We start from the raw sequence: 27,738 nt of genomic DNA, 5'->3' as shown, positions 1-27,738 counted from the left end.
TTTTTATTCTTACCATAACTGAAACCTCCTTTTCACAAAATAGTCTACTTTTGGGACTGGTCTAGCGAAGCTGACTGCATGCTGTTAATGAAAATAAGAGTGCTGTGTGTGTGTGTGTGTGCACATGTGCGTGTGAGAGATCAATTAGATCATTTACTTTTACCAAGTTGGTCCTTACATATTTGTGTATCTATATGTTATTCATATGTGTGTCTCTATCTGGTAATATATGTACATAGAATTATGTTACAGCCAAAGATGGCTGCTCTTTGATTTCTTCTGCCTTGATTTTTTAATTTCTCTGTTTTAAAAGCCATTCCTGAGGAAGGAAAGGTGGTTTTTAAAGATCATTAGTAAGTCAATTGTTTGCCTCTCAGACAGCATTTTCCCATAGAAACAATGCCTCCTGAGAGTGAGGTTCCCAGGCTAGCCTGCAGGAAAGCTATTTATGCCGTCATGGCACCTGAAATACAGAACTACTATGTGGATAGTAAAGTAACTCTGGGAAACAGCTGTAAGAGCTTTCATTAGGAAACACCATTTTATTCACTAGAACACACTTTTTGAGCTCCTACCGTGTCTCAGAAACATACATTCCCTACAACAAAAACCCTGGCAATAGGAATAGGAGTTCTTTTTCTCTTTTCTTTCAGTTCTTCCTATCTCCTTCCCTGGGTATTGGGAATCTCTTTCCCGTCAAGGGTGATGGCTTTGGGATGGGAATGGCAAGTGACAGCTGAGGTGGGACAGGAGCAGGAGAGAAGCAGTCCAACCGCAGGAGGGGAGAGGGGCTGCAGTGGGTGTGAATCTAGACATCAAGGTCACAGATCCCTCCTGAGCTTGTGGGTGGGTCCACCATTGGTAAGGAGAGTGGCCACTAGATTCATGAAGAAGAAAAAGAAATCCCTAGGGGCTGAGGCAGCAGGAAGAGAAAGGGAGAGGGGGGTGTTACTCAATCGAGTAAAAGGATCTAAGGACCTGCTTCTTCAGAGTCTTGACACAGCCTCTCAGGTCTCTAAGTCAGCACAGTGGAGGGGTGCCAGGACTGGAAGGAAGGAGGGGAGACTCCAGAGCACCTTGAAGGGAATCGCAGACTCTGCCTCCAGAGGGAACATCAGTCCTCACACTCTGTAAACCCCTTCTTATCTTACCTCTACGTTTTCTTTTCACTTGAGGCCCAGAGAGGTTGAAATGTCCTGATATCACAGCAGATTGGTGATATGAATGGGATGAGAACCTCATTTGATCTCCTAATGTCCAATGTGGTATTCTTTCCCTTACATATTCTTTTCAAATCTAAGACATGTTTATTGAAATGAGTAGTTATGGCAAAGGCCTTAGGAGAGATTCCAGAGGAACAATAGAGAAGACCTCAAAAGAGAAAGGCAGGCTGTGTTTTCCCAAACATTTTTGTTATTTCCCTGGCCTGCTGTTCCCTTTCTATCACTTTCTTTTTCCTACCTTGTCCATCCGCCTGCCGCTTTGGAGTCGTTGCCCTCACCTCCTAAGCTCCTAGTTCATGTGTGGGTACCGTCGCTGCCCTGCCACTTGTGCTTAGTCAGAGGGCAGGCTCCGGCAGCGCCTGAGTGGACGGAATAAAGCATGACTCACACTTGTTCTCCTGCCACCTCTCACTCATCTTTCCTTCTGGACTATAAATACCCTCCCTGGGTCGTCTGATATTATTCTAGAAGATGTTAGGATTATCCAGAACTAGTCTAGGACAGGCGTACCTCGTTTCATTGTGCTTCGCAAATACTGCGTTTTTTACAGATTGAAGGTTTGTGGCAACCCTGCATCGAGCAAGTCTGTAGGTGCCATTTTTCCACCAGCATTTGCGTACTTCATGTCTCTGTGTCACGTTCTGGTAGTTCCGGCCGTATTTCAAACTTTTCCATTATTATTGTATTTGTTATGGTGATCTGTGATCAGTGATCTTTGCTGTTACTGTTGTAGTTGTTCTGGAGCACCATGAACCACGCCTGTATAAGACGGCAAACTTAATCAATAAACGTTGTGTGTGTTCTGACTGCTCCACCAACCAGCCATTCCCTCGTCTCTCTCCCTCTCTTTGAGCCTGCCTACTCCCTGAGACACAGCAATATTGAAATTAGGCCAATTAATAACCTGACAATGGCCTCTGAAGTGTTCAAATGAAAGGAAGAGTCGCACATCTCTTACTTTAAATCAAAAGCTAGAAATGATTAAGCTTAGGAAGAAAGGCATGTCGAGAACTGAGACAGGCCAAAAGCTAGGCCTCTTGTGTCAAACAGCCAGGTTATGAATGCAAAGGAAAGTTCTTGAAGGAAATTAAAAGTGCTACTCCAGTGAACACATGAATGGTAAGAAAGTGAAACAGCCTCATTGCTGATACGGAGGAAGTCTTATTGGTCCGGATAGAAGATCAAACCACCACAACGTTCCCCTAAGTCACAGCCTAATCCAGATCAAGGCCCTAACTCTCTTCAATTCTATGAAGGCTGAGAGAGGGGAGGAAGCTGCAGAAGGAAAGTCTGAAGCTAGCAGAGGTTGGTTCATGAGGTGTAAGGAAAGAAGCCACCTCGATAACAAACGTGCAAGGCAAAGCAGCAAGCACTGATGGAGAAGCTGCAGCAGGTTATCCAGAAGATCTGGCTGAGAGACTCAATGAAGGTGGCTCCACTAAACAGCAGATTTTCAATGCAGATGGAACAGTCTTTATTGGAAGAAGATGCCAGCTGGGACTTTCGTAGCTAGAGAGGAGAAGTCAATGCGTGGCTTCACAGTTTCAGAGAACAGGCTGTCTCTCTTATTAGGGGCTCATGCAGCTGGCGACTTTAAGTTGAAGCCAGTGCTCATTTACCGTTCCAGAAATCCTCAGACCCTTAAGAATTATGCTAAATCTATTCTATGTGTGCTCTATAAATGGAACAACAAAGCCTGGATGACAGCACGTCTGTTTCCAACATTGTTTACTGAATAATTTAAGCCCGCTGTTGAGACCTACTGCTCAGAAAAAGGGATTCCTTTCAAAGTATAACTGCTCATTGACAATGCACTTGGTCACCCAAGAGGTCTGATGGAGATATACAATGAGGTTAATGTTGTTTTCATGCCTGCTAACTCAACATCCATTCTGTAGCCCATGGATCAAGGAATCATTTCAACTTTCAAGTCTTATTATTTAGAAATACTCTTCAGGGGCTGGCTTAGTGGTGTAGTGGTTAAGTTTGCACTCTCTGCTCAGTGGCCCAGCGTTCGCGGGTTCAGATCCTAGGCACGGACCATTCATCAAGCCATGCTGTGGCAGTGACCCACATACAAAATAGAAGATTGGCACAGACATTAGCTCAAGGCTAATCTTTCTCAAGCAAAAAAGAGCAAGATTGGCAACAGATGTTAGCTCAGGGCCAATCTTCCTCACCAAAAAAAAAAAAAGAAAAAAACTTTTCATAAGCCTGTAGCTGCCATTGGTAGTGATTCCTCTGATGGACCTGGGCAAAGTCAGTTGAACACCTTCTTGAAAGGATTCACCATTCTAGATGCCATTAAGAACATTTGTGATTCACGGGAAGAGGTCAAAATATCAACATTAACAGAAGTTTGGAAGAAGATGATTCCAGCCTTCATGGATGACTTTGAGGTTTCAAGACTTCAGTAGAGGAAGTAACTGCAGATGTAGTGGAAACAGCAAGAAAATTAGAACTAGAAGTGGAGCCTGAAGATGTGACTGGATTGCTGCCATCTCATGAGAAAACCTTAACAGAAGAGGAGTTACTTCTTAAGGGTGAGCAAAGAAAGTGGGTTCCTGAGATGGAATTGACTCCTGGTGAAGATGGTGTGAAGATTGTTGAAATAACTACAAAGGATTTAGAATTTACATGAACTCAGTTGATAAAGCAGCAGCAGGGTTTGAGAGGATTGACTCCAATTTTGAAAGAAATTCTACCGTGGGTAAAATGCTGTCAAACAGCATCGCATGCTACAGAGAAATCGTTCATGAAGCAGAGTCAATCAGTGTGGCAAACCTCACTGTTGTCTTATGTTAAGAACTTGCCGAAGCCACCCCCACCTTCAGCAACCACCACCCTGATCAGTCAGCACCATCAACATCGAGGCAGGAGGCTCCACCAGCAAAAAGGTTATGACTCGCTGAAGGCTCAGATGGTGGTCAACATTTTTTAGCAATAAAGTATATTTTAATTAAGGTATACATTTCTTTTTAGACATAATGCTGTTGCGCAGTTAATAGACTACGGTATAGTGTAAACATAACTTTTATATGCACTGGGAAACCAAGAAATTTTTGTGACTTGCTTTATTGTGTTATTCGCTTTACTGTGGTGCTCTGGAACAGAACCTGCAGTATCTCCGAGGTCTGCCTGTAATGGGCTGTTGCCCAGTTAAGCTCCCTTGGGTCCTGAGGAAGAGTGCTATTTTTAGCTACATTTACAATTAAAACCCTTTTTTCAGGCCAGGGATTTGTAAACCTGCATGTGGAGAATACAGCTTTTCCTTTGGTTGAATGATATAGAGACAAAGCTATCCAAGACTTCCAAGAAATAATCTGCATTTTCAGTTATGTCCAGCAATCAATTGTTTTCCAGAAAAGGAAGCTCAAAAACTTACCTCGTTTGCTTTCCATTTGAAACATGACTTACGTGCTTCAGTCTTGGTAACAATAGCAAATGCGTCTTTTCCACTCTATATCTTTGATATTGATTTTGTCTTGTCATTAAAACATCATCCTTCCCTCATTTCCACAGTCCCTACTCTCTTCTCTAGAAAACTAGCTGTGAAGACTTACAGGTGGGTTCTCTGCACTCACTCGCCCCTGAAAATGGGATCCACTTTACTGTGGAATTTCCTGATGTTCTGGATCAGAGAGCCAGGACATGATTCCCTTGAGCCACGAAGACAGGTTAGAGTTGGATGTTGTTTCCTGCCCACTCACTGGGATGGGTGTCTGAGCTGAGCTGACTGAGCGCAGGTCTTTCTGGCTCATCTGCACCTCCTTAAGAGTGATTTAGCAGCAAGCAGGATTATTACCCACATTGGCTCCTTACTCAAGGTGAATTTGAATCCCACTAGATTATGTGGTTTAAAAAGTGAACTTAAGGGTTGCCATTAAGCTTGTAATCCATCACCACTGAAGAACTTAAAGATTCTTATGCTCTGCAGCTTCTGTCGTCAGTAAGGACTACTTTACTCAAGGTGTTTCTTAACACAAGACATCATTAGTGGTGCTTTCAGCCTATCCCATCTGTTTCATTTCACTTATCCTCTCTGATTCCACACAGCACTTTGTTTATACCTTTAGTATGGAGAGCATTTACACATTTTAGTATAGCTATTTATTTATATGTTTATCTTCTTCCCGTCAAACTTTGAATACCTTAGGTACAAGGACTGTCCTAATTAATTCATTACCTCTATGACTTGTTTTACAGTATTTGATGACTATTAGATGCTTAATAAATACAGTGGTATGTATACAGTACTTGCATAGTATACATTGCTAATATACCAACTAGGAACTAGGTCAGGCATTTTCTAAAATAAACATTTGCAGGCTATACTTCAAAATCTTGGTACTCTTTACGCAATTCCTATTGTTCATCTCATGAACATTGTCCAAGCTTTATCATGCCTGCATGCAGAGCGGTGAATGAAAGAAATGCATTCTTAAGTGGAAACAGGAGATTTCAGTTGTGGATACAACCATGAGTAGAACTCCTGAGCCATGATGTCTTTTCAGTACCATATGTAGTCCACTGACTTGATATGTTGGTTCAGGCCAATGTAGTGGTGTTGAATAAACTTACTTTCTTTTTTTTTTTTTTTTTGCTTTTTCTCCCCAAATCTCCCCAGTACATAATTGTATATTTTCATTGTGGGTCCTTCTAGTTGTGGCATGTGGGACGCCGCCCCAGCATGGCCTGATGAGCAGTGCCATGTCTGTGCTCAGGATCCGAACGGCAAAACCCTGGGCTGCTGAAGCAGAGCGCGCAAACTTAACCACTCGGCCACCAGGCCGGCCCCTGAAGTTACTTTTTATTTAAAACCTACAGTAAAGTTGAAAGAATAATATAATGAATATTGTGTACCCTATGCATCTCACATACACACCACACCCATTTTTTGCCAAATAATTTGAAAGTAAGTTGTAGACATATGACACTGAATGAAGTTACTTCTAATTTTTGTGTTTTAGAGGAAAAGGGGCAATGGAGGAGTCATAGTTAAGAGGTGATTTTGGGGATACTGGCATTACCAAAATGTTCTGTGATTGAGTGACATGTTATATCAAGTTGGGATCTTAATATACTCACTTTGGGTATTGGAGTATCATTTCTTGAATTAAAAGCTCTCCTCCCTCCAGTTTGTTTAAATGATTCAAATAACTGTAAATTCTATTTCCAAGAGCATACATTCAAAAGAAAAGAAAAGGAGCATAATTCTCTTCCCCTTGAGTATGGGCTGGACTTAATGACTCACTTCTAACAGGGATGTAGCAGCGGTAAAGTACTAACTTTGCAGTGGAGAAACCTGGCAGATATTAACCAAGTAATCAAGGTTAACATCAGTAAGAAGTCATGTACTCCCAAGATGCTGCGACAAATAGAGCACATTATTACCTCTGTGGTAGTCTTCCCCCAAATCTATGACCTCAGTCTACTCATGAGACAAACCCATAATGAGGAGCACTCTGCAAAACACCTGACCAGCACCCTTCAAAAGTACCAAGGTCATGCAAGACGGGGCAAGACTGAGTCTCCTCCACAGAGTGGAGGAGACTAAGGAGCTCCAGGGGTCTGACTTCCCTGAGATTGGGGGAGTGACGTTTGTTCATTCATTTATTGACCTATCCATCCATTCAACAAATATTGATATATTAGCTAGGCAGTTACAATGTGCCAGGCACCGTGTTATGTTCTAGGGTAGGATGATGAACCAAATAGATGCAGTCTTCAGGGAACTTCCCCAAACTGAAATGTGCTACAGTGGATTAGACTAGACTGACCAAGATCAAGTCATTGAAAGTTAGATACAAAAACTTCACAGTCTTATGAAGTGCTTGGTAATATGGAAAAGTTAAATCTACCTGAGGACGGAATTTTCCCCCCAGAATCCACTGAAAATTGTAATAGATGGTGTTTAAAGTGCTTTATAGCACAGTGCCTGGCATGTGAGAAAAGCTTAATAAATGGCTAATACTGGTTTTTAGAAAATTATCAGGAGGTGGTTTTGCACACTGTTAGTACGTATATCTACAGCAGCTCCCAGCGTAGGGCCTTCCCTTTTGAGGGTGCTCTGAGTATTTGCTGACTGAGAGAAGCCATCAATGAAACTATGCAGCCTAAGATGTCTTAGGAAGTGTGTATCCATAATTAGGACTTTGCCGGACCTCGACATTTTCCTCAGATTTGCACAGTGGGGATAGAGGGTGGATTCATTTTATTGGTACGTGGTCAAAAAGGCACCCAGTAGTACCAGGCTATAATGTCATTGTTCCATGTCCAATAAAATCAGCTCTTCATCCCTGTTCAAGTGAGCAATTCTGAAGTAAAGGTCACATGTTGTGTTGGCAGAGAAGCCAGGGTTATTGTTCAACCATGATTTTTGAGTTCTGATAGAAACCCGCAAGATAATGTAAGAATTCTAGGTTGTATTCTCTATTGCTATGCCTGAGAGGTTGTGGATACAGAGGAAGAAGTACAGATTTGGGATCTGACAGCCATGGGTTTGAATCCCAGTTCCACTGGTTTTGGTGCAAGTTATATAGTCTTTCTGAATGTGAGTTTTCTCTAACAAGGCGAGAATCACACATGTCTCATAGTGTTATGAGTTTGAATCAAGGTAGCATGTACATTACCCAGTAAGTTAGCCGACTCTTTTCCTCCACTTCCCAGTGGGTACAACTTGAGAAAAGTAGTGCTTACGCACTCTAAACCAGGGCTCCTCCTCCTCAGCACTACTGACGTTTTGAGCTGGATCTTTGTTGTGGGGGCTGTCCTGTGCATTGTAGGATGTTTAGTAACATCTCTAGTCTCTACCCACTAGATCCCCAGTTGTGACAACCAAAAATATCTCCATACATTGCCAGATATCCCCTGAGGAGCAAAATCACCCTGGTTGAGAACCACAGCCCTAAACAATGAGGGCATCTTTTCACAAATAGGCAGTGAACTTCACTGTGGTAATAGAAGCTGATCTAAATGGGCATGTGCCCTGGGTTACTGAGGCCTTAGACTATGTGAAACAAAAGTCGTTACAGTCCTGTCTCAGAATTTGACTGTAGTCAGAGTTAATTTTTATGCCATAAATTTAATTAGAAAGTATTTCTAGAAAGAGTTCACTTAAGAAGGACCCTAAAGAAAGCTTAGATTTTCTTGTTTAAATTGGCACAAGGGAAAATAAGTATACCACTCTTGGATAGTTCATCACTCAACTATTTGTAATGAAAATATCATCCTCATTTAGCAGAAGGCAAGATATGTTTTCTGTGTGCTGATTAGAACTGGTTCCCCAAACTGAAATTCATTTTTATCTATTCAAATGTTATACTTCTGCATTTTAATTTTAAATAAGTTTTAAATATTAATGATTATAAAAATTATTCATTTTTAAATCAGAAGATAGTGATCATGGTCCTAATAGAAACAATGCAAACATGTTAAACCAATACCAGTGGTGTTCCTTTCCACCACCACCACAAGTCGAGGTGCTGCTTCCCGGTTTCTTGTGAGTCTCTCAAAGGTGGGGGTCCACCTGGCTTGTGGTACTTCACATTCCTTTACGATGCCTGGAATGTTGTCCTTTATGCATCAATAAATGCCCTATAATTGCTAATTTTAGAAGATTTATGAGTTATATTTTTATTCCTAAATATTAAACCCGTGTTATGAGCTATGCACTATACTAGATGTTTTACAAACAATTGTTCTTATTCTTTTTCTTTCATTTGATTCTCACACAAACCCTGCAAGTTAGGTATTTTTATTTCCAATTTATGTATGGCCATGATGAGGCTCAGAGACTTTGCCTACAGTTAACTGGTGGATAAGTAGTCAAATCAGGATTTTATCTCAGGCCTGCTCATCTCCACAAGCTGTGTTCTTCTCCACTGTGATGCCCTGACTCTCACTGAACCTGAAATGGTGCCCTAGGAATGATATTTTAAAAATCTGGTAGGTCATGCTCTCTTGTATATGGCGTCACTGCTGTTTCATTCAATTATCAATGAATATTTATGGAAAGTCTACAATGTATGGCATGCTGTGTAGACCACACCATGTCCTAGTTCCAGGAGTGAATACAATCTTCACAGTGATTTAGATAGAACTTGAAGACAGCTATCATGGTTCTTTTCTCATTTTCAGACCAGGAAAATTTAGAGAGATTTTACAAATTTATGGGTTACGTATGATTAGTGATCTTTAAATTTGGTGTTGTAGTTAAACCTTCAAAGTGAAATCTGTTGGTTTTCATAAATTAGCAGTATCTCCAATCATCCTCCAGTACACATGAAGAAATATTTGTAAGATGACCAGGTCATTGGTGGCATGAGAAGGCTGATTAAATGCCATTTCCAGGGGGAAATGCCCATTCAACCCAGAGGCCCTCACATCAACTTATAGAGGCACTGTAGTGGCTCCTAATCTAACTTTGTGACATCTCAGAGTATCTCCAGTAAAAGGATTATCTTAATTTCTCCCCTAAGAAAATACTTGTGGAGCGAAATGGAACCAACAGTTATAGAGTGATATAATTCCAGAAATATTACAAGCTGGGATGGACTAACCCAAGGACCAGGGACTTGGTGTGCAGCCTTCCTCAACCTGGCCTATACACATTTAGAGTGTGAGGTGTTTGTTGATAATTCAGATTTCTTTCTCTCTCCTTCTTAGTTTGAATTTCCCAAATGTGTTCTTTTTTCTCTATCGCAAAATACATAACAGGAAAGACCAATTTATGATGAGTGATTTAGTGGAAAGATGTTTTACAAAGAGATTTCTTCCCTCATTTCCTCTTACACGGAATCCTGATTACTCAGGAAGGCTGAAACCTGAGAAGGGAAGACTGGTCGGGAGGAAACTATCCAACTAGAGAAGGTGCTTATCTGCTGACCCACTCGCCCGGAAGCAGTTTCTGACAAACCAGTACAGATCGGCAAGTGAGGGTTTCCAACATTTGCGCTTTACTGGAAGTGAGACCATCAGCTGAGTTTCTAATGCTGAGCTTTTTTTAAAGCAGCAGGATTCTTCTCCCCCCACCCCGCAAGAGAATTTTTACAGAACTGCAAAACCTAAAAACCTAAAACAGTTAAAAGCAGAGCTAGTCTGGGCTGCAGTTCATCCTCTCCCACACTGAGCAAACCCTCTTCCCTGTGCAGGTGGTGGGGCCCCAGGATTCTTAGGCATTTTGTTTAAACACTACTAATTTGGAGCATGAACATTTCTTATAGGCTTATTGTATTTTAAACCAATTTTGGGTTGTAACGTGTCGTTACCTAGAAAGGCAGTTTTAATGGAAGTTTGATTCTTCTGAATTTATGATTTTTGATTTTTGCTCATTTTACATCCTAGAGTTTTACTTGGGATCAACTTGTGGCCTTTCTCCTAGGCTCAGAAATTGAGCCATGACTGTGTTTGGCCATTTCTACACACTGTAGCAAAGAGGCAGCTCCTCAGAGCAACAGAAGCCCTCCACTTGCAGTAGTCCTCACGCTCGGTGAGCACCCCAGGGCCTGAAGAGATTGGCACTGTGGACGGTATCAAGGGATGCCATTTCCTAATCTTCAGATTCTCATTTCGAGGAACTCAATTTCTGACTTTTTCTTCCTAAAATTGGCTTGCCTGATATACTTTTATTCACAATAGCACGCACTTCTCCCGCTTTTTGGAAGAAAGGAATCTCAACTCTTACTATGATGACTTGCTCCAGGACACCGATCAAAAGGCGTCAGTCGGGGCCTTAAGCCCTTCAGGCGCCTAGTCTGCCCTGTGCTGTGTCTTCTCTTGTTAGGGATGAAGCCTGGCTTAGGAAGCCTGTTGGAGGTTCTGTCTGCAGCTCTGTGGTGGACTTGGGATGTCGGAGTAGTTGTAACAGTTCTCCTTTTAGGACCTTGCCTTTTTCATTCCCTAATTTCAAAAAGACTCATTTTTTTAAAGGGACAGTCCTGTGAGAGCAAAGCAAAGAGAGCAGTGGTAGGAACTGTGAACATGGGGCGTATATGTTACAAGCTAGAACAAACAGCCAAAGCAGAATAAGTGTGGACTCTCATGAGGCACAGAGAGGTTAAGCAGCTTGCCTAGAGTCACACAGCCGGTTAGTGGTTCAGCCAGGATTTAAACTCCGGCAGTCTGGATCCACTGTTTGTGTTCTTCACTCCTACAATATGCTGCCTAATTGAATCACATCCTTTATTTTGAGGAAGATTAGCCCTGAGCTAACTGCTGCCAATCCTCCTCTTTTTGCTGAGGAAGACTGGCCCTGAGCTAACATCCGTGCCCATCTTCCTCTACTTTATACATGGGACACCTACCACAGCATGGCTTGACAAGTGGTGCCATGTCCGCACCCGGGATTTGAACTGGCAAACCCCGGGCCGCCGAACGTGCACACTTAACCACTGCACCACCGGGCCAGCCCCGAATCAGATCTTAAAGGACTTGTTCAAATTACAACCAATCCTAATTTTTTCTGCCTTCTGCTAACAAATAGAGTATATATCCTAACTGCTAGACTGGTTTCGTTTAGTGTTTTTAAGCAATATGTGTCTTTCTCTTTCATTAAATAGAGTAAAATCGTTCCCTTTTTTCTCATTGAACTTTGTTTCAGTGGGTCTCAAAATTCTGTGACAGATTTTGGTCAAGTTGTTTGCATTAAAAAGTACTAATTTTAAAAGCTAATAACTTAAAACTTGCCACACACACACACAAAACAAATGGTCCACAAAACATTCTCCTGTCCTCATGAAGGTTTTACGATGTATTTGCATTATTATCCAGTCTCTTACTGATAAACTTAAATGGCCAATTGAGCCAAACAGTTCTCAGAGCATTCTTCACCCCTGAGTAAGACTGGGGCGGCTGAGAGAAAGTTGATCATTTCTAACTAAATTAATGGAGTTATTTCTGGGTTTTTAGATTTGACTTCTTTTTGTAATCACTGCTAAAATCAAATTTCTATACGTGTATGTAACATATATTCAGTAAAGGAACATACCTCACTTCATAAATAACTTCTACTTTGGGCTACACATTACAATGCATTATGACAAAGTATTGAGTAATAGCATATTAATTTGTTATTTCCTATTTGGAACTTTAAGTATAGATTTATTAAATATATTAGAGCTCATTCATTTGAATTTAAAAATGAAGTAAGACTCTTTCTGGCACAAAATAAATCTGCTTTGACTCGTCTGCCAATTAAGCTACAGTGGGTATGTTCCATAAGTTGAATGATCTAAATCTGCAGCTAATTTCCATAACTGAGGAAATTCAGTTGACAACTGATACATCATTAAAAATGGATTTTGATAGGCAAACAGTATGTGGTTTTTGACATATTGCTTATAAGGAGCTCAAAGATTCAAAGGGAATCATTATATAATTACCATGACTTATCTCTGTGAAAGGGTAAAATCAACCCCTAAAATAGAAAATAACTCTAGTATTAATGTTGAGCCCTGACTCTTCTAGTGGTCAGTCGTATTTATCCGTGGATGCGTGAACTAACTGTGAGGGAAAGAGGAGCCCTGCACATCTCATTGAGATGTACTTTTCAAATGTATAATTAAATAGTAAAAAAAATAAAATTTAACATTTGTAACATATTGATGTTTTGATCATTTGTGTACTTGTAAATCATTGTAATGATAACAATCTAAAAAAAAGAGAATGTTAACCTTAGAGCCTTATAGATTCAGAAAATAAAACAAATTTTAAAGTTTCGTTATATATATTTCAATTGCAGAGAAGTGGGGAAGGGTGATCAGTTAAAGGTTTTAGTATAAAAAATATTATACTGGGATAAAACTTTGGGGGAAATGAAATGGAAAGAGTTCAAGGAGAGAAATGAAGTATGTAAATTTTCCAACTGTTAAAAAAATATTCATTTTTTAATGAGTTTTTGCCCCATTTAAAAATGTTTAAATTTAAAATTTGCTAGAATATTTACCATTTGTAAATGTTTAAGCTTACAGTAAAATATTTTAGATATTAATCTAAAAGATTTCAGGGAGGAGTTTGTATATATGTGCATATTTTCTGGGAAGAGGGGTCTGTAGCTTTCATCAAACTCTTAAAGGTAGAAGATGTGAGCCGAAAAATAACTAGGCATAGTTAGAGGTGAGGTCACCGTACTCTGGAGGTATAATATTATTCTAGTCTCAGCTTGTTCATTGTATGTTTCCTGTACCCACATGTAGATGTATGGAATGTACAAAAGTATATCTACTTTCAAAAATCTCAGTACAATTATAAATTCTTAGAACAGAGCTCTTAGTTCAAAAACATCTTTCCAGGGCCGGCCCGTGGCTGAGTGGTTAAGTTTGCGAGCTCCGCTTCAGTGCACCAGGGTTTCGCGAGTTCAAATCCTGGGCACAGACATGGCACCACTCATTAGGCCATGCTGAGGTGGCGTCCCACATGCCACAACTAGAAGGATGCACAACTAAAAATACACAACTATGTACCAGGGGGCTTTAGGAGAAAAAGGAAAAATAAAATCTTTAAAAACAAAATCTTTCCTCTATGTCTCCATAGAATAATTCTATTCATCCTGTGATTGTTTTGTATTTACAAGTTGATGAGACTTTCTATTTCAGTTCGAAGGAAGGAAGTACTGTGAACATGATTTTCAGATGCTTTTTGCTCCTTGCTGTCATCAGTGTGGTAAGTTTTATTGTTGAACGCAATGTAAAAAGTAAGTTTCAAAATTGTTATTTAATACTACAAAAGTGTCAGTAGAGAAAATGGGTTTTGATGCTCATTATAAATAGCATTTAGGTACTTTATTAGTCCTCTTCCCTACTATTAATATATAACAAATTGGAAGGCTATCAAAACCTGGAGAGAATTGATATTTAAGGACATCTAGTATAAAGGTATTTCGGACTAACTAGGACTTCTATTAGCTGATGTTTTGGAATGTGCTTTTCCCCTTTAATGCAACCTTTAGCTACTTGCTTTTGGGTTTGCCAGGAAAGAGACAGGGAAGACATCAGTGAGGTGCATAAGATGCTTCAGGGTTGCTTGTGTGTCACACAAGTGCTGGACTTGCTTGCATCGTAGCCACTTCATTGATTGCTAACAGCTCTACTAGGTCTCCAGAGACTGGAGAAACTGACTAGATGTTTTAAAGGTTTAATAGAAGGAGAAATTAAGTATGGGTTACAAGAAAACGTGCTATGGATTTTAGTTTTTTTTGTCAACAATGACCAGAAACAACCAAAAAGCATTCAAGAGAGCCCAGTACGTCGTTTGAAAAAGGAAAGCCAGATTCAGAGATGTGATAAGACAGCTCAAAAATATGGCTACAGATTCAAAAACAAGGACCCAAATGCAATAGAAAACATTTTTCTAACGTAGTACTTACATACATTAGAGCGTATGTAATGTAGACACATATGTAACAGTCCCTATTTGTGCAGAAAGGTTTAAATGTATTGTTACTTACTGCTTTTAGCAATAAGATTCCACAGTGGACCTCATTTGTGTGTTACCTTCCCACAGGTGAATTCATCATTGGCCGAGTTATCAAAGCCATGAATAACAGCTGGCATCCTGAGTGCTTCCGCTGTGACCTCTGCCAGGAAGTTCTGGCAGACATTGGGTTTGTCAAGAATGCCGGGAGGTAGGAGTTCTTCATCCCTGTCAGGTGTGGATGGATAAGCTTGGACTACTACAAGGTCACGTGTGTTGTCCCTTGGGACTATAAGGCGGTGCTTTAGGACACTGAATTTAAGGTCCAGGAACTCAAGACTGCAGTGTATTGACTTGGCTGGTGCCTGTTAGGAGAGGTCCCTAGACTTTCTGTGCATCAGGGCACAGCTGCTGCGTGTGTCCCTGGGCAGTCAAAGGGGAAGGCACTTAAAATGGAGTTTCTTAAAAATCAGTCAGACTCTCTAGGTTGGAATAAATAATTTTTCATGTAAAAAATAGTAGTTTTCATGTAAAGAGCTTGATTCTGCTCTAAGTCCACAGTGATTTTTAAAGAAATGGTTTCTTTAATTTCTTTTCAGAGATATGGGAAGCATATTTCTTTTTAATTATTAGAGAGAACTTTGGATTTTAAATTTAAGTTTCTAAAAAAGTTTTGGCTCTGTTTAGACATCTTTGTCGCCCCTGTCATAATCGTGAGAAAGCCCGAGGTCTTGGAAAATACATCTGCCAGAAGTGCCATGCCATCATTGAGGAGCAGCCTCTGGTCTTCAAGAACGACCCTTACCATCCAGACCACTTCAACTGTGCCAACTGCGGGTATTGCCTTTTCTTCCTTATGTTGCACAAATAGTGGAAATGAAAGACCACATTTACTATATTTCTGTTACTCTGGCAAACCAAATTGCTTTTCTCCAACTTTGAATCTGGAAAATTGTAACCCTGTAGGAAAGCTGAGAGAATAATATAAAGAACACCTCCACCACCTTCATTCAGTTTCACCAATAGCATGTTGCTGGGTTTGAGTGTGTGTGCATGCACGCGTACACATACCTCTAAATATTCAGTCCGTATTAAATTGTCCCCAAGTACCCCAAAAACTGTTTGTTTGGGGGTTTTTTGAGGAAGATTAGCCCTGAGCTAACATCTGCAGCCACTCCTCCTCTTTTTGCTGAGCAAGACTGGCCCTGAGCTAACATCCGTGCCCATCTTCCTCCACTTTGTATGTGGGACGCCTACCACAGCATGGCTTGCCAAGTGGTGCCACGTCCGCACCCGGGATCCGAACCAGCGCACCCCAGGCCGCCAAAGCAGAACATGTGAACTTAACTGCTACGCCACCAGGCCAGCCCCCCAAAAACTGTTTTCGATCACTAGGTTTTTTTTAATACAGGATAAAAAAACTTTAAAAAGTTTTATCTCTGTACATACATAACTTTAACAGTCTTAATCATTAGGATGTTATCTTAATTATGTTTATTTAATTTTGCTTTATTTACATCTAAGGGGATTATTTTTTTCTTCAGAAACTCACGATAAATTATTAGCCATGATTTTCCGAATTTGCTATCTAGTATGAAAATTTAATAGAAAGAAAGTACTTTACTGTAATCAGTATGAACTTACATGCTAAATTCTAGTGGGAGGGGAAAGGGAGGGTCGGCTGGAGATTAAGAAACCAGCTTCGGGATGTAAGCACAGGCACTTCATCTTTTTTGTGATTATTGGTTTGTGACTTTTCTCATTTTCTTCCTATCTTTCCTCTGGTGGGATTTTTCTCTGCTCATTTTCCATTAGCACTTCTAAAGAATTGTTTAAACAGATGAAATTCAAACAAGTCCATTTGGCTAACTGGGGCCTTCTCTGGCCAAATGTTTATTGACACAGGAGACTGGAAATAGCCTTATTAGACTGGACTTAAGCATTTAGAGAAGGAAAATTCTGGACATTTCATTTGTTTATTTTCTGTTAACCTATAACTATTCTTAACAGCTTGTGACAGTTTAATTGTTAGTAAATGGAACCGCTCTCCTGACTCCTTAGTTATTTTGGAACGATAACATCACTGAGTCTGTCCTCAGGACTGTGATTATTCTCCTCTAGCTTTTTAAGGAAGACAAATGGCTGGCCCGGTGGCGCAGTGGTTAAGTGTACACGTTCCACTTCAGTGGCCCGGGGTTCGCCGGTTTGGATCCCGGGTGCGGACAGGGCACCGCTTGGCACACCATGCTGTGGTAGGCATCCCACACAGAAAGTAGAAGATGGGCACGATGTTAGCTCAGGGCCAGGCTTCCTCAGCAAAAAGAGGAGGATTGGCAACAGATGTTAGCTCAGGGCTAATCTTCCTCAAAAAAAAAAAGAGGAGGACAAATGGACTGCAATGTGATAATAGACAAGGAAATCATAAATATGACCAGTGTATTGGTATGTATCTGACTTACTCAAACATTTTATCATTATTCTATGATATTGATGTTTTGATAGGAATCTGAAACATTCAAGCCTATTAATTGAGGTTACTCTGATCACCATTAAGGGGGTAAAAAGAAGTTATAGGGGTTGTTAAAGTGCTGTCTTCAAAAACCTTCTAAAAAGTGTGTTGGCCACATTGGTTGCCTGTTATTCTCTCTCTTGCTGGTATCATTGAGTTGGTATCTTCCTCATGGACAGGAAGGAGCTGACTGCTGATGCCCGGGAGCTGAAAGGAGAACTGTACTGCCTGCCGTGCCATGATAAAATGGGGGTCCCCATCTGCGGCGCTTGTCGACGGCCCATTGAAGGGCGTGTGGTCAACGCCATGGGCAAGCAATGGCACGTGGAGGTGAGTTCTCAATGGTGGAGGGCTAACCAGTACTTTTGAATTTCCATGGTTCAGATGTGCTTGCAAGATTAGGAGATTCTGAAGATTAAATATGGACATTTTAAAGACAACTGACTTTGTAGAAAATTAAGAATATAGTATACACATTGCTTTTGTGATTTCTCAGTCAGGATACAGGATGTGCTCTTTCGTTCTTAAATCCTTGAGGCAAGAAGTGTCATGGTCCATGTCTACCAGCAGCCCCTCCTTCATGGATGCTACTAACATGTTCACCTCTTTCTCATTCTGTTTGTTTGAATAGGCTGAGTCTTAAAGTAACCTGCCAAAGACTCAAAACACCTGAATTAAGATGACAGTACTGCAGGGTTACCTATGGCCAAATGAAATAACTGCCTCAAACGTTCATTTCTCTTCTCTGAGGATAGTTTAACTTTCAAGTTTTACTTCATTAAATAAATAAAATATGGCAATTCAAAAATGATTTATAGCATTTTTTTTCAGCATTTTGTTTGTGCCAAGTGTGAAAAACCATTTCTTGGACATCGCCATTATGAAAGGAAGGGCCTGGCATATTGTGAAACCCACTATAACCAGGTATGGATTGTACTTATTGGATGCGAGATATATTTTTATTAATTTGGGCTTATGAGTATTTTAGCTACAAGGAAATCTCTTGGAAAATGTACATAGGACTATAAAGATTTCTTTTTAACTTTTTATTTGGGAAATAATTTTAGACTCACAGAAAGATTATAAAATAAAACCATAAAAAATACGTATATACCTTTTACTCAGGTTCACTATGTGCTTTATCATTTGCATGTGCTTACTTTGTAAAAACACACACGTCTAAATGCACATATCTTTGTATACAAATATATATATCTACACAAACACATATTCCTTCCTGAAGCATTTGATGATAAGTTCATCATGATCCTTTACCCCTAAATATTTCAAAGTATGTTCCCAAGAATTTGGAAATCTCTTCTGTAACCATGGTTATCAATATTGATACCATACTTTAATGTCCTTTTAGCATTGTTTTCCACTCCCATACAGGACCCAGTCTAGAGCTGTCATGTTCCATTAGCCTCTTGAAATCTGGAACATTTCCAGAGTCCTTTTTTGTTTTTGATAGTGATGAAAAGTAAAGTATTTTCATTCTAAGAAGTAAAAACTCGTCAATAAACTTTTACTAATTTTCTCTAGTAATGGTAAATTCTAGATATAAGTAGCCAGCTATTTGTTTTTCAGTGGTAGAAAGAACTGAAATTATATTAAATGTTTGGTGTTCTAAAACATCTTGAATTTTTACCACTTGTTTTCATTTTCAGCTATTTGGTGATGTTTGTTTCCACTGCAACCGTGTTATAGAAGGTGATGGTAAGGATCTGTAGGAATTTTATATGGCATCATTTTGACACAAAATCACTTGGGCAATGTGAAAATTGAAAGAAGTGGACAATTTCCCAAGGGGTTGCATGTTTCCCAAGTAATCTGTAATCTATAGCAGTAAGATGATAATATCATACGAGTTGGATTTGTTACTCATTTATGGCAATACTTTAGGCCAGGGCCGAGGGTTGTTCCAGTAGGAATTGTGGGAACTGTTCGTGGCCAGCCCTGAGATCTGTTTCTGTTTCCATTCCCTGGAATTATACAACTTGGGTGCTGTAGCGCAGTGTTTATTAGGAACAGTTTAATCTGCCGTGGTCATTAGGAAGAGTCACTTTAGCCCTGCAGATGCTAAAACCTGGCAGTTATGTGTAGACGTTTCTAGGACTGACCAGCCTGTGCTGTGGTAATTAGGCAAGGCTGATTGACTGGAACAGAAAGGAAGCAGCTGTGTTTGCTAATAGTCACTAGCACAGTTCTGCCAGAAACTATCTGGCAAAGTTTTAAACATTCCTGTTGTCAGCATGCTTTATGGTTCTCAGCAGAGAACCTAACTCAGGAAATACTTTGAAACACTGCCTATATGCAGTTTGCAAAAAGATTAGTTAGGAATGCAATCTTTAGTGCCATTGAAAATAAAACGTAGCTCCCTCCTCCGTGAGACAGTGCTAGGTGAGATAAGCTGCTGAAGGACGCTCTTTTCTTGTTGTCAGCTTTCGAGGAAAGATTTCTACAGATGAGTAAGTTAATGTCTGAATTTCTTTTTAATTACTTATCTGGTTCATATTTCTTCGTTGGCCCAGTGGCAGTAGGGACAGAAAAGTAGTGGAGAGTGCACTGGGAGGCAAGCACTGTGCCAGCAAAGTTCATCCGAGTGACCTAATACAGTTTAGATATACCCGCTTCATCCACGGCGTGAGGACGTGGGCTTTGGTGTGAAGACGTGGTACATACATACCATTGATATGCCTCACAGGATACTCAGGAAAGGAAAACAATGTAACTATAAATACAGTCTGAAAAAGGGAATGATAGGGGCCGGCCTGGTGGCACAGCGGTTGAGTTCACATGTTCTGCTTCGGCGGCCCGGGGTTCACCAGTTTGGATCCCGGGTGTGGACATGGCACCACTTGGCAAGCCATCCTGTGGCAGGCATTCCACATATAAAGTAGAGGAAGATGGGCACAGGTGTTAGCTCAGGGCCAGTATTCCTCAGCAAAAAGAGGAGGATTGGCTGCAGATGTAAGCTCAGGGCTAATCTTCCTCAAAAAAAAAAAATCAATAATAATCTTCCCTCAGGTGAAGGCTGCAGTCACAGAAGACATAAATTACATGCTCGGTTTGTATGTTTTTTAATAATGTGAAAAAATAGCCTTATAAGTAAATTAATAGAATTCATTGATTCAGTAAACATTAATTAATGGCACTGAGATTTTTAGCTATGTGATTCTTTTACAAGAAAACTTCTTGAGAACCTCTTCCAGGTGTCATGGAAATAGCCTTAATTCTGTTTTATAGTTGGAAATTTAACCTCCCAACTTCCCATACCAGTGTATGTGACCAGACATCCGTCTCCTTTCTCTAGTGGTCTCTGCCCTTAATAAGGCCTGGTGCGTGAACTGTTTTGCCTGTTCCACCTGCAACACTAAATTAACACTCAAGTAAGTCTACAGTTTGGTCAAGTGTGAATCCTAAGTCTGATAACTTTGGGGTAACATTTTTTAAAATATTTGTAGAGTTTAAAAAGAATTTGATTCCTTATTTCTTTCTGTTCAGGTCTTCTAAAAGTAAAGGTTCTTCCTTTAATTGTTCCCTGTTCTTTCTTCTGTTCCTTCTTTGTCCTGCTTAAAGGGATAAATTTGTTGAAATTGATCTAAAACCAGTCTGCAAACACTGTTATGAGAAAATGCCAGAAGAATTTAAGAGGCGACTTGCCAAACGGGAGAGAGAAGCAAAGGATAAGGACAAGCAGAAAAAGAAAAAGCCAGTCTGTTTGTAAACTTTTCTGTCCCTTCTATCATCATTTTCACTGCTTTCTTCTTTGGTTAGTCCTGCAGAATATGTTTTTTTCTGTTTTTATCTTTTGCTTTTTTTGTTTCTTTTTGGCATGTATTTGTAGCTGTCAGAGATTGAAATACAAGTATTCGCCCTGTGTAGAGTTGGTCCTTTTGCATAATTATTAAAATTACAAAGTTTAAATTAATAAAGTCCACACTTAATACAGGCTTGTACTTTACTTGTTTCCCTTAATCTATAGACTCCTTCATCTCTTTTCTTGAAACACAATATGGTATAGATTTCTTTCTTTTTTTTTAATGGATTCCAAGGGGAGAATTCCAGTCTCTTAATAGATACTGGGAAAAGTTTTAAAGTATTTTTCTCTGATAATTGCAGCTTTTAAAATCCTGGTTTTTGGTTTCTTTGCCAAAAACAGTTTACTTGATAGATTCCAGCGTTGCATGTTCTAAGCTCTATATTGAATTATACCCTTTCAGTGTGTTTCGTAACTAAGTAAAGACCGTCCAGCATGCGCAGTAAGATGCCAGCTGTCTTGGTGGGTGGATATGTGCTTTCACACAGTGCGCATGTGCTACTGTCTATGAATTCATTTTCGTAACTAAGTAAAGACCGTCCAGCATGCGCAGTAAGATGCCAGCTGTCTTGGTGGGTGGGTATGTGCTTTCACACAGTGCGCATGTGCTACTGTTTATGAATTCATTTTCGTGGTGTTTTCAAACTATTTTATTTCTGATTTTTATGGGAAATATTTCAATCTTTGAAATTCTGTTGAATTGCTAGCGTGATTGTCCTATTTTTCCTTCACGGTTACCATTGTGTTCTAAGCTCTAAACATCTTTTAGTGTTTCAGTTGTCATTTCCTTCTATAAAGAGGAATTAAAATTCAAACATAAAATTAAAACAATGGAAGGTTTGCTTAGCAGTAATATGCATCTCTGAGAGCAGCGATGATTTATTTCTTTCATAAAAAAATGCGGCAGTTTTAATAGCTTTTGTTCTAAGAAGACTTCAGGAGAAATTTTTAACTCACTAGTACTATTGAAATCAAACTGCCAATTGAAATTTAACATCATTTCAATTACTATCAGCATTAGGATCTCTGTGAAAAACAGCTGGAAAATTCTCATGTGGTGCTTTAAAATAAAAGATTTTTCATTTTAAATATGTGGTCAGGAATTAACTTTGTTATTAACGTTGTTTTTTAAAATTATATCAGCAGATTTAATCATTTGTCATGACAGTGTACCACCAGACTTGTTCCACAATGCTTCCTAAATATAATTTCACAAAAAATGAACATGTTCTAAAGTTATGTATTTACTTAATTCACAATTAAGGATGCTAGATTTCAGTAATAAGCTATTGTAATTTCCAATTCTAAATGCATTACAAATAGTTAGGAGACCATCAGAAAACTTATCCTCTCCAGAACTGTTTGACAATAAATTGATAATGTGTATTGCTCTAGCTCCTAAAATGAAGAACTGAGTTCTCCATACAGCTACCATCCACAAAATGGAACCACAGTCTGGTTCATTTGTGTTCTTTAAGAGTGATTAGAAACTCTGTTCTATCTACCAACAAAAATAACCCATTATGATTTAGGAGTTTTCTTTTTAAGGTGATTTTTTTTGTTGGGTGTGGGAAGCAAACCATTTTATGCCAGGAAAGAAGAAACCTCATAGCTACCTAATTTAAAATACTAAGAAAGATTATTTTGTCTTCAGTAAAGAGAGGATCATTCAAATTACAGAAGTACAATGTTTTTGCTTTAAATAACTATTCTTTAAAATGTTCTCATGGTACTTTAAAATGTGATTGACTTTATTTACCTAAATTATATTTACATTAGACTTCCTGTATACTTGGCACTTAGTCCAGATGTAATATATATTCTGTATTACATAGGGAGATGTATAGGATCAATTTATAAGTATAATTTTTTTCAAATGATATTATTATTAAGTTTTCACATCTACCATAATGACGAGAATTGAGATTAAAATTATAGTTTTTTGCTAACATGAATATAGATGTTATCAAATAGTATCTTAATTTATTTCAATAAAATTACTTCATTTTATTTATATGTCTTTGTTGAATATATTTCCGTTAATTTCTTTTTTTATTATTATTTTTAGGAATAAATTTGTGGAGTTTGACATGAAGCCAGTCTGTAAGAAGTGCTATGAGAAATTTCCATTGGAGTTGAAGAAAAGACTTAAGAAACTAGCTGAGACCTTAGGAAGGAAATAACTTCCTTTATTTTATTTTTCTCTTCTATGCAAAGATAAGAGATTACCAACATTACTTGACTCCATCCACCCTTTTTAAAGCTGTATCTCAAAACAGTTGAGAGTGCAGAGGACCTATATGAATGGTTTTCTTCATCTCCTTTTTCTCGTTAAAAAAGAATAAAAGTTTGTGTAATCATATTTAAAATACAAATGAAATCAAGATTTGCCTTTGTTAATAACTTTTATCAATTTGTTGAAATGTAGACTATACCTAATAGCAAAAAACACATGGGTTAAATGTTAAATTTTAATTAAGGTCCAAAAAATTAAATATAACTTTTTAAAATAAAAAGAGTCAGCTTTTATGTGACTCAGATGAAAATTATACACATTATTTTACTTTGTATTCAAAAGAAAGTTAATGCCAACTCCTGTTGGGGAGGATACAGGGAAGAAAAATTACCAACCAATAAAAATAAATCTTTCAGAATTTTAACATGTTTATCAAACTAGTAGCTATAAAATGAATATACACATTATTAAGACAAGAAGTAAGTGTATTCAGAACTACTTGATTTTTTTTGTTAAATGCAATAATTATTATGCTTAGTTTTATACTTTGTTCTCCTTGTGAACTTCTTCCTTCATACAATTACTTAACGCAGTAGTTATAGCTAGCTAATAGTATGTCTTTTTAAATTTTGTGCAAAAAAATTTATACTAGGTATTTGAAAATACAGTATACTTTACAATATTGGAAAAATGAAGTATTTTTTAATGTATTACGGCAATCATGCTTCTAATAAGTCAAAGATAGAGTCTTAGAATAGGACATGAAACTAAATTTTATGTAGCTTGGAATATATCACTTAAAAAAAGTGAATGTATATGTATTGGTCATATTGCCTTTATAGCTGTGCTAATATCCATGCTATATCCATAATCAGACTTGCCTTGCCTTAGAAAAACACATACTTTAATCAGGAATTGTAGCTATTCCATGCAATACTAACTAAAAATAAGTGTGTTGATTGAAATTTGTAAACCCAAATTCATTTACCATAGCTATGTTTATTTCTTTTTTAATTTTTTCTCCTATTTTGAGGAAACATTGAAATTAATTTCTGTTATCTTATTAGAAGAGAATGATGTTGGTATGTGTTTCAAGGTTTTCATTTCAAATCTCATAGTTAATTAGATTTCATTTACTATAAGTAGTATAAGTACTATAAATGACACTTTTAAATTGGAAAGTGAAGGTGTAAGTGTCAATTTTACGTCAAAAGTAGTGAATTATTCTACTTTATAAAAAGTTTTTTCCTGAAGTTTCTGGACCATGCTTTCTCGATAAACTTGTATGCAAAGCAAATTTTGTGAACGTTTTTTAAATGTTGCTGCTGCTATGTTATCATTTAAAAGGAAGTTGCCAAGATGGACTTCTAAGGGAAAAAATTATTGGTTTTTCCAAAAATTGCTGGAAAAAAAATCTCAGGATGCTAACCACTCTGTCATTAAAATATTTGTATGCATGTATTTTTAAAAAGTTTGTGCATGTACTTTACAGAGTAAATTCTATTTCAGTTTTCAGATAACTTATAACCAATTACTCTATTTTTTAGTGTTCTTTTAGACTTCGAAGAATTATCAATGATTGAAAATAATCACTATATATAGTTTGAGACTGTATGTGCTCAGAAGTCTAAAACAGTCTTTGCATTTGACAGTAAGAATCAAAATCTCTTCAGTGTGCCTTTTTCAGCTAATATATGACCAGCAATGAAAATCTTAAAAGTATTTATTAAATATTATACTATGGATATAGGCAAAATAGTACAAAGTCAGCAGTATAGGGTCTTGATGCTAAATTCTTAAATACTCCTACAGCAGAAACACAGAGCAGAAAAGCAACCATTTACCTATATTCTAAATTACTTGGAAGAGACCGGGACTGAGCTCAGCTGCTTTGTTTACGTATCTTACGTAGCCAGGCTTCTCCTGTGGCCAGAGGTCCCACTGTTGTCTTTGTAACTCATCTCTTTAAAAATGAATTACTATTTCCTGGAAGTTCAACTTGTTAAGCCTCTACTACTTTAGGGTGTTTTATAGCTACATATAGTACTTTCTTCCTTGCTAGGGTACCACTGGAGCCCTGACATGTGGGAAAGGAGGAAGAAGTGGAAATGTAGGTGGGACCGAAGACAAACTTGGATTAGTCGATAATACTTTTCATGGGACTTTCCCTGGCTGTGGAAAACTCAGGCTACTGAGTATCTCAAAGTCCACAAGGCAATTTGAAATAATTAATTGTTCTCACCAAATGTCAAAGTGCTCTTCTTCTTACCAAGCCTAATATAATTGAGAAAAATGGCTCAGTACAAGTCAAACATTCTTTGGGTCATGTTCAGAAGCCTTATTAACATTGTACCTGAAATGATGGGTCATTTTGTCTCATTTATTCGCCAAAATGGCCGTTTCTAAGTTAAGGAAATTTTGAGGTAGGCTTACAGCATTCTTGTTGTATTTCATTATAGATTGTAAGCTCAATGGCAGGGACACTATATGATAATTATGTTTTTATATAGCAACCACTGCAGTATACTCTTGGTGCTTAATAAATGTTCATAATTATTAACAATAACTTACTGTGCATTGTTTATTTTGAATGGCTTTGAGACATAGAACTATGAGAAGATAGGACTAGTGCTTAAGACAGCCATTTTGGAAGCAACCTAAGTGTCCATCAATGGATGCATGGATAAAGAAAATGTGGTATATGTGTGTGTGTGTATATGTGTGTATATATATACATAGACACGCCATATTTTATTTCATATATATGTGTACACACACACATATACACATACACACAATGGAATACTTTTCAGCCATAAAAAAGAAGGAAATCTTGCCATTTGCAACAACATGGGTGGACTTTGAGGGCGTTATGCTAAAGGAAGTAAGTCACACAGAGAAATACAAATACTGTATGATCTCACTTATATGTGGAATCTAAAACACAAAAAAACAAGCTCATAGATACAGAGAACAGATGGGTGTTTGCCAGAGGCAGGGTGTGTGGGTAAAGGGGACCAAAAGGTACAAACTTTCAGTTATAAAATAAATAAGTCATGGGGATATAGTAGACAGCATGGAGACTAGAGTTAGTAATACTGTATTGCATATTTGAAAGTTGCTAAGATAGTAGATCTTAAAAGTTCTTATCACAAGAAAATTTTTTTGTACTTTTTTGGTGATGGATGTTAACTAAACTCATTGTGGTCATTTTACAATATATACAGATAATTGAATCATGTACCTCTGAAACTAATGTTATATGTCAGTTATACCTCAATTTTTAAAAATCCACGTTGGAGGGAAAAGCCATTTTAAACTTTTACTATATGTAGTTTTTTTTGGAACATAATTTAAGTAGTATTATATCTAAATCCATGTAAAAATATCTTATTAAATATTCTCTATATAAAATTCACAAGGCAGTTTCCACAAATACTATCTTATTTAATCCTTGCAACCATATGGGTTACTTAAAATTCTTCCCACTTTACAGCAGAGGAATTGCATAGTACTGTTAAATAGGTCCTTGAAGTTGCACAACTTAAAAGTGGCATATCCAGGGCCGGCCCCGTGGCCGAGTGGTTAAGTTCGTGCACTCCACTGCGGCGGCCCAGGGTTTCAGTGGTTTGGATCCTGGGCGCAGACATGGCACCACTTGTTAGGCCACGTTAAGGCGACGTCCCACATGCCACAACTAGAAGGACCTGGAACTAAGCTGTACAACTATGTACCCGGGGGGATTTGGAGAGAGAAAGCAGAAAAAAAAAAAAAAAAGATTGGCAACAGTTGTTAGCTCAGGTGCCAATCTTTAAAAAAAAAAAGTGGCACATCCAGAATCTGAACCCAAGTAGTTCCTGTGATTCCAAGTTTATAAATGTTTCTCCTCTGTTACTTGTGGGGGAGGGGTGTGTGTAAGATATATATATGTGTGTATGCATGAGTGTGAGAGAAAATTCAAATATTCTTGAATGTATAATGGAAACATTCATATATATGAAGAAAAGAAAATGAGAAAAGGATCTGGTTACTATGTATAAGCCAAATCTTAGAACCATATAGAATGGTGGTGGATTCTTCCCATTATTCAACATAAATTCTGATATTTCTCAGTTCTTAACAAAGGAGATACATATCTTACTTACTACATCATTCAGCAAATCCTGAGGCACTGTGTGAGGTGTGTTGGGAAGGTGATGCTCACTCCCAGGGCTGTCAGGGGGCGTTTCTCTTCCAGTGCTCCATCCTTCCTTGGCTCTTCATCCTCCTCAAATATGGACATTCCCGGGGCTCTGATCTGAATCTGGTACTCCTTTTTCTTTCCTGGCAGTTGCATAGCTTTGGTTTCCTCCTGCCCAAGTAGGAGAGACAGGTAATTACAACACAGTGTGAGAAGTATTGTGATGGGGTGGGCATAGGGTTTTGCAAGGTCACAACAGCAGCACCCTCAGCGGAGGAGGAGGGAAGGCTTCCTAGGAGCCTTGAAAGCATCTTGAAAGGAGGATACAAGTTAGCCAGGCAGGGGAGGAGGCCAGGAGAT

The 27,738-nt window shown here is 38.5% G+C and overlaps 1 protein-coding gene across 12 annotated transcripts in view; it reads left to right on the top strand.

Moving 5' to 3' along the window:
* LIMS1 (LIM zinc finger domain containing 1) overlaps positions 1 to 25,764 on the top strand; it is a 158,399-nt gene extending 132,635 nt beyond the window's left edge. For 6 of the 12 annotated variants that reach the window (XM_044773123.2, XM_070511511.1, XM_044773124.2 and 3 more), the window contains exons 3-11: positions 13,817 to 13,883; positions 14,724 to 14,844; positions 15,321 to 15,470; positions 17,322 to 17,472; positions 17,974 to 18,066; positions 18,810 to 18,858; positions 20,456 to 20,531; positions 20,722 to 20,914; positions 23,031 to 25,764. In XM_044773123.2, coding sequence (XP_044629058.1) covers positions 13,817 to 13,883; positions 14,724 to 14,844; positions 15,321 to 15,470; positions 17,322 to 17,472; positions 17,974 to 18,066; positions 18,810 to 18,858; positions 20,456 to 20,531; positions 20,722 to 20,869 — 855 coding nt within the window. In that variant the 3' untranslated portion in view covers positions 20,870 to 20,914; positions 23,031 to 25,764. Of the gene's footprint in view, positions 1 to 13,816; positions 13,884 to 14,723; positions 14,845 to 15,320; positions 15,471 to 17,321; positions 17,473 to 17,973; positions 18,067 to 18,809; positions 18,859 to 20,455; positions 20,532 to 20,721; positions 20,916 to 23,030 lie in introns of those variants that run through there. The other 6 variants (XM_070511510.1, XM_070511512.1, XM_070511508.1 and 3 more) reach the window with 2 other exon arrangements.
* The last annotated feature ends 1,974 nt before the right edge of the window (positions 25,765 to 27,738 follow it).

The sequence above is a fragment of the Equus asinus genome, chromosome 6, assembly GCF_041296235.1.
Source record: "Equus asinus isolate D_3611 breed Donkey chromosome 6, EquAss-T2T_v2, whole genome shotgun sequence".
NCBI classification, from domain to species: domain Eukaryota; kingdom Metazoa; phylum Chordata; class Mammalia; order Perissodactyla; family Equidae; genus Equus; species Equus asinus.
This window is presented reverse-complemented; position numbering and strand designations above follow the sequence as displayed.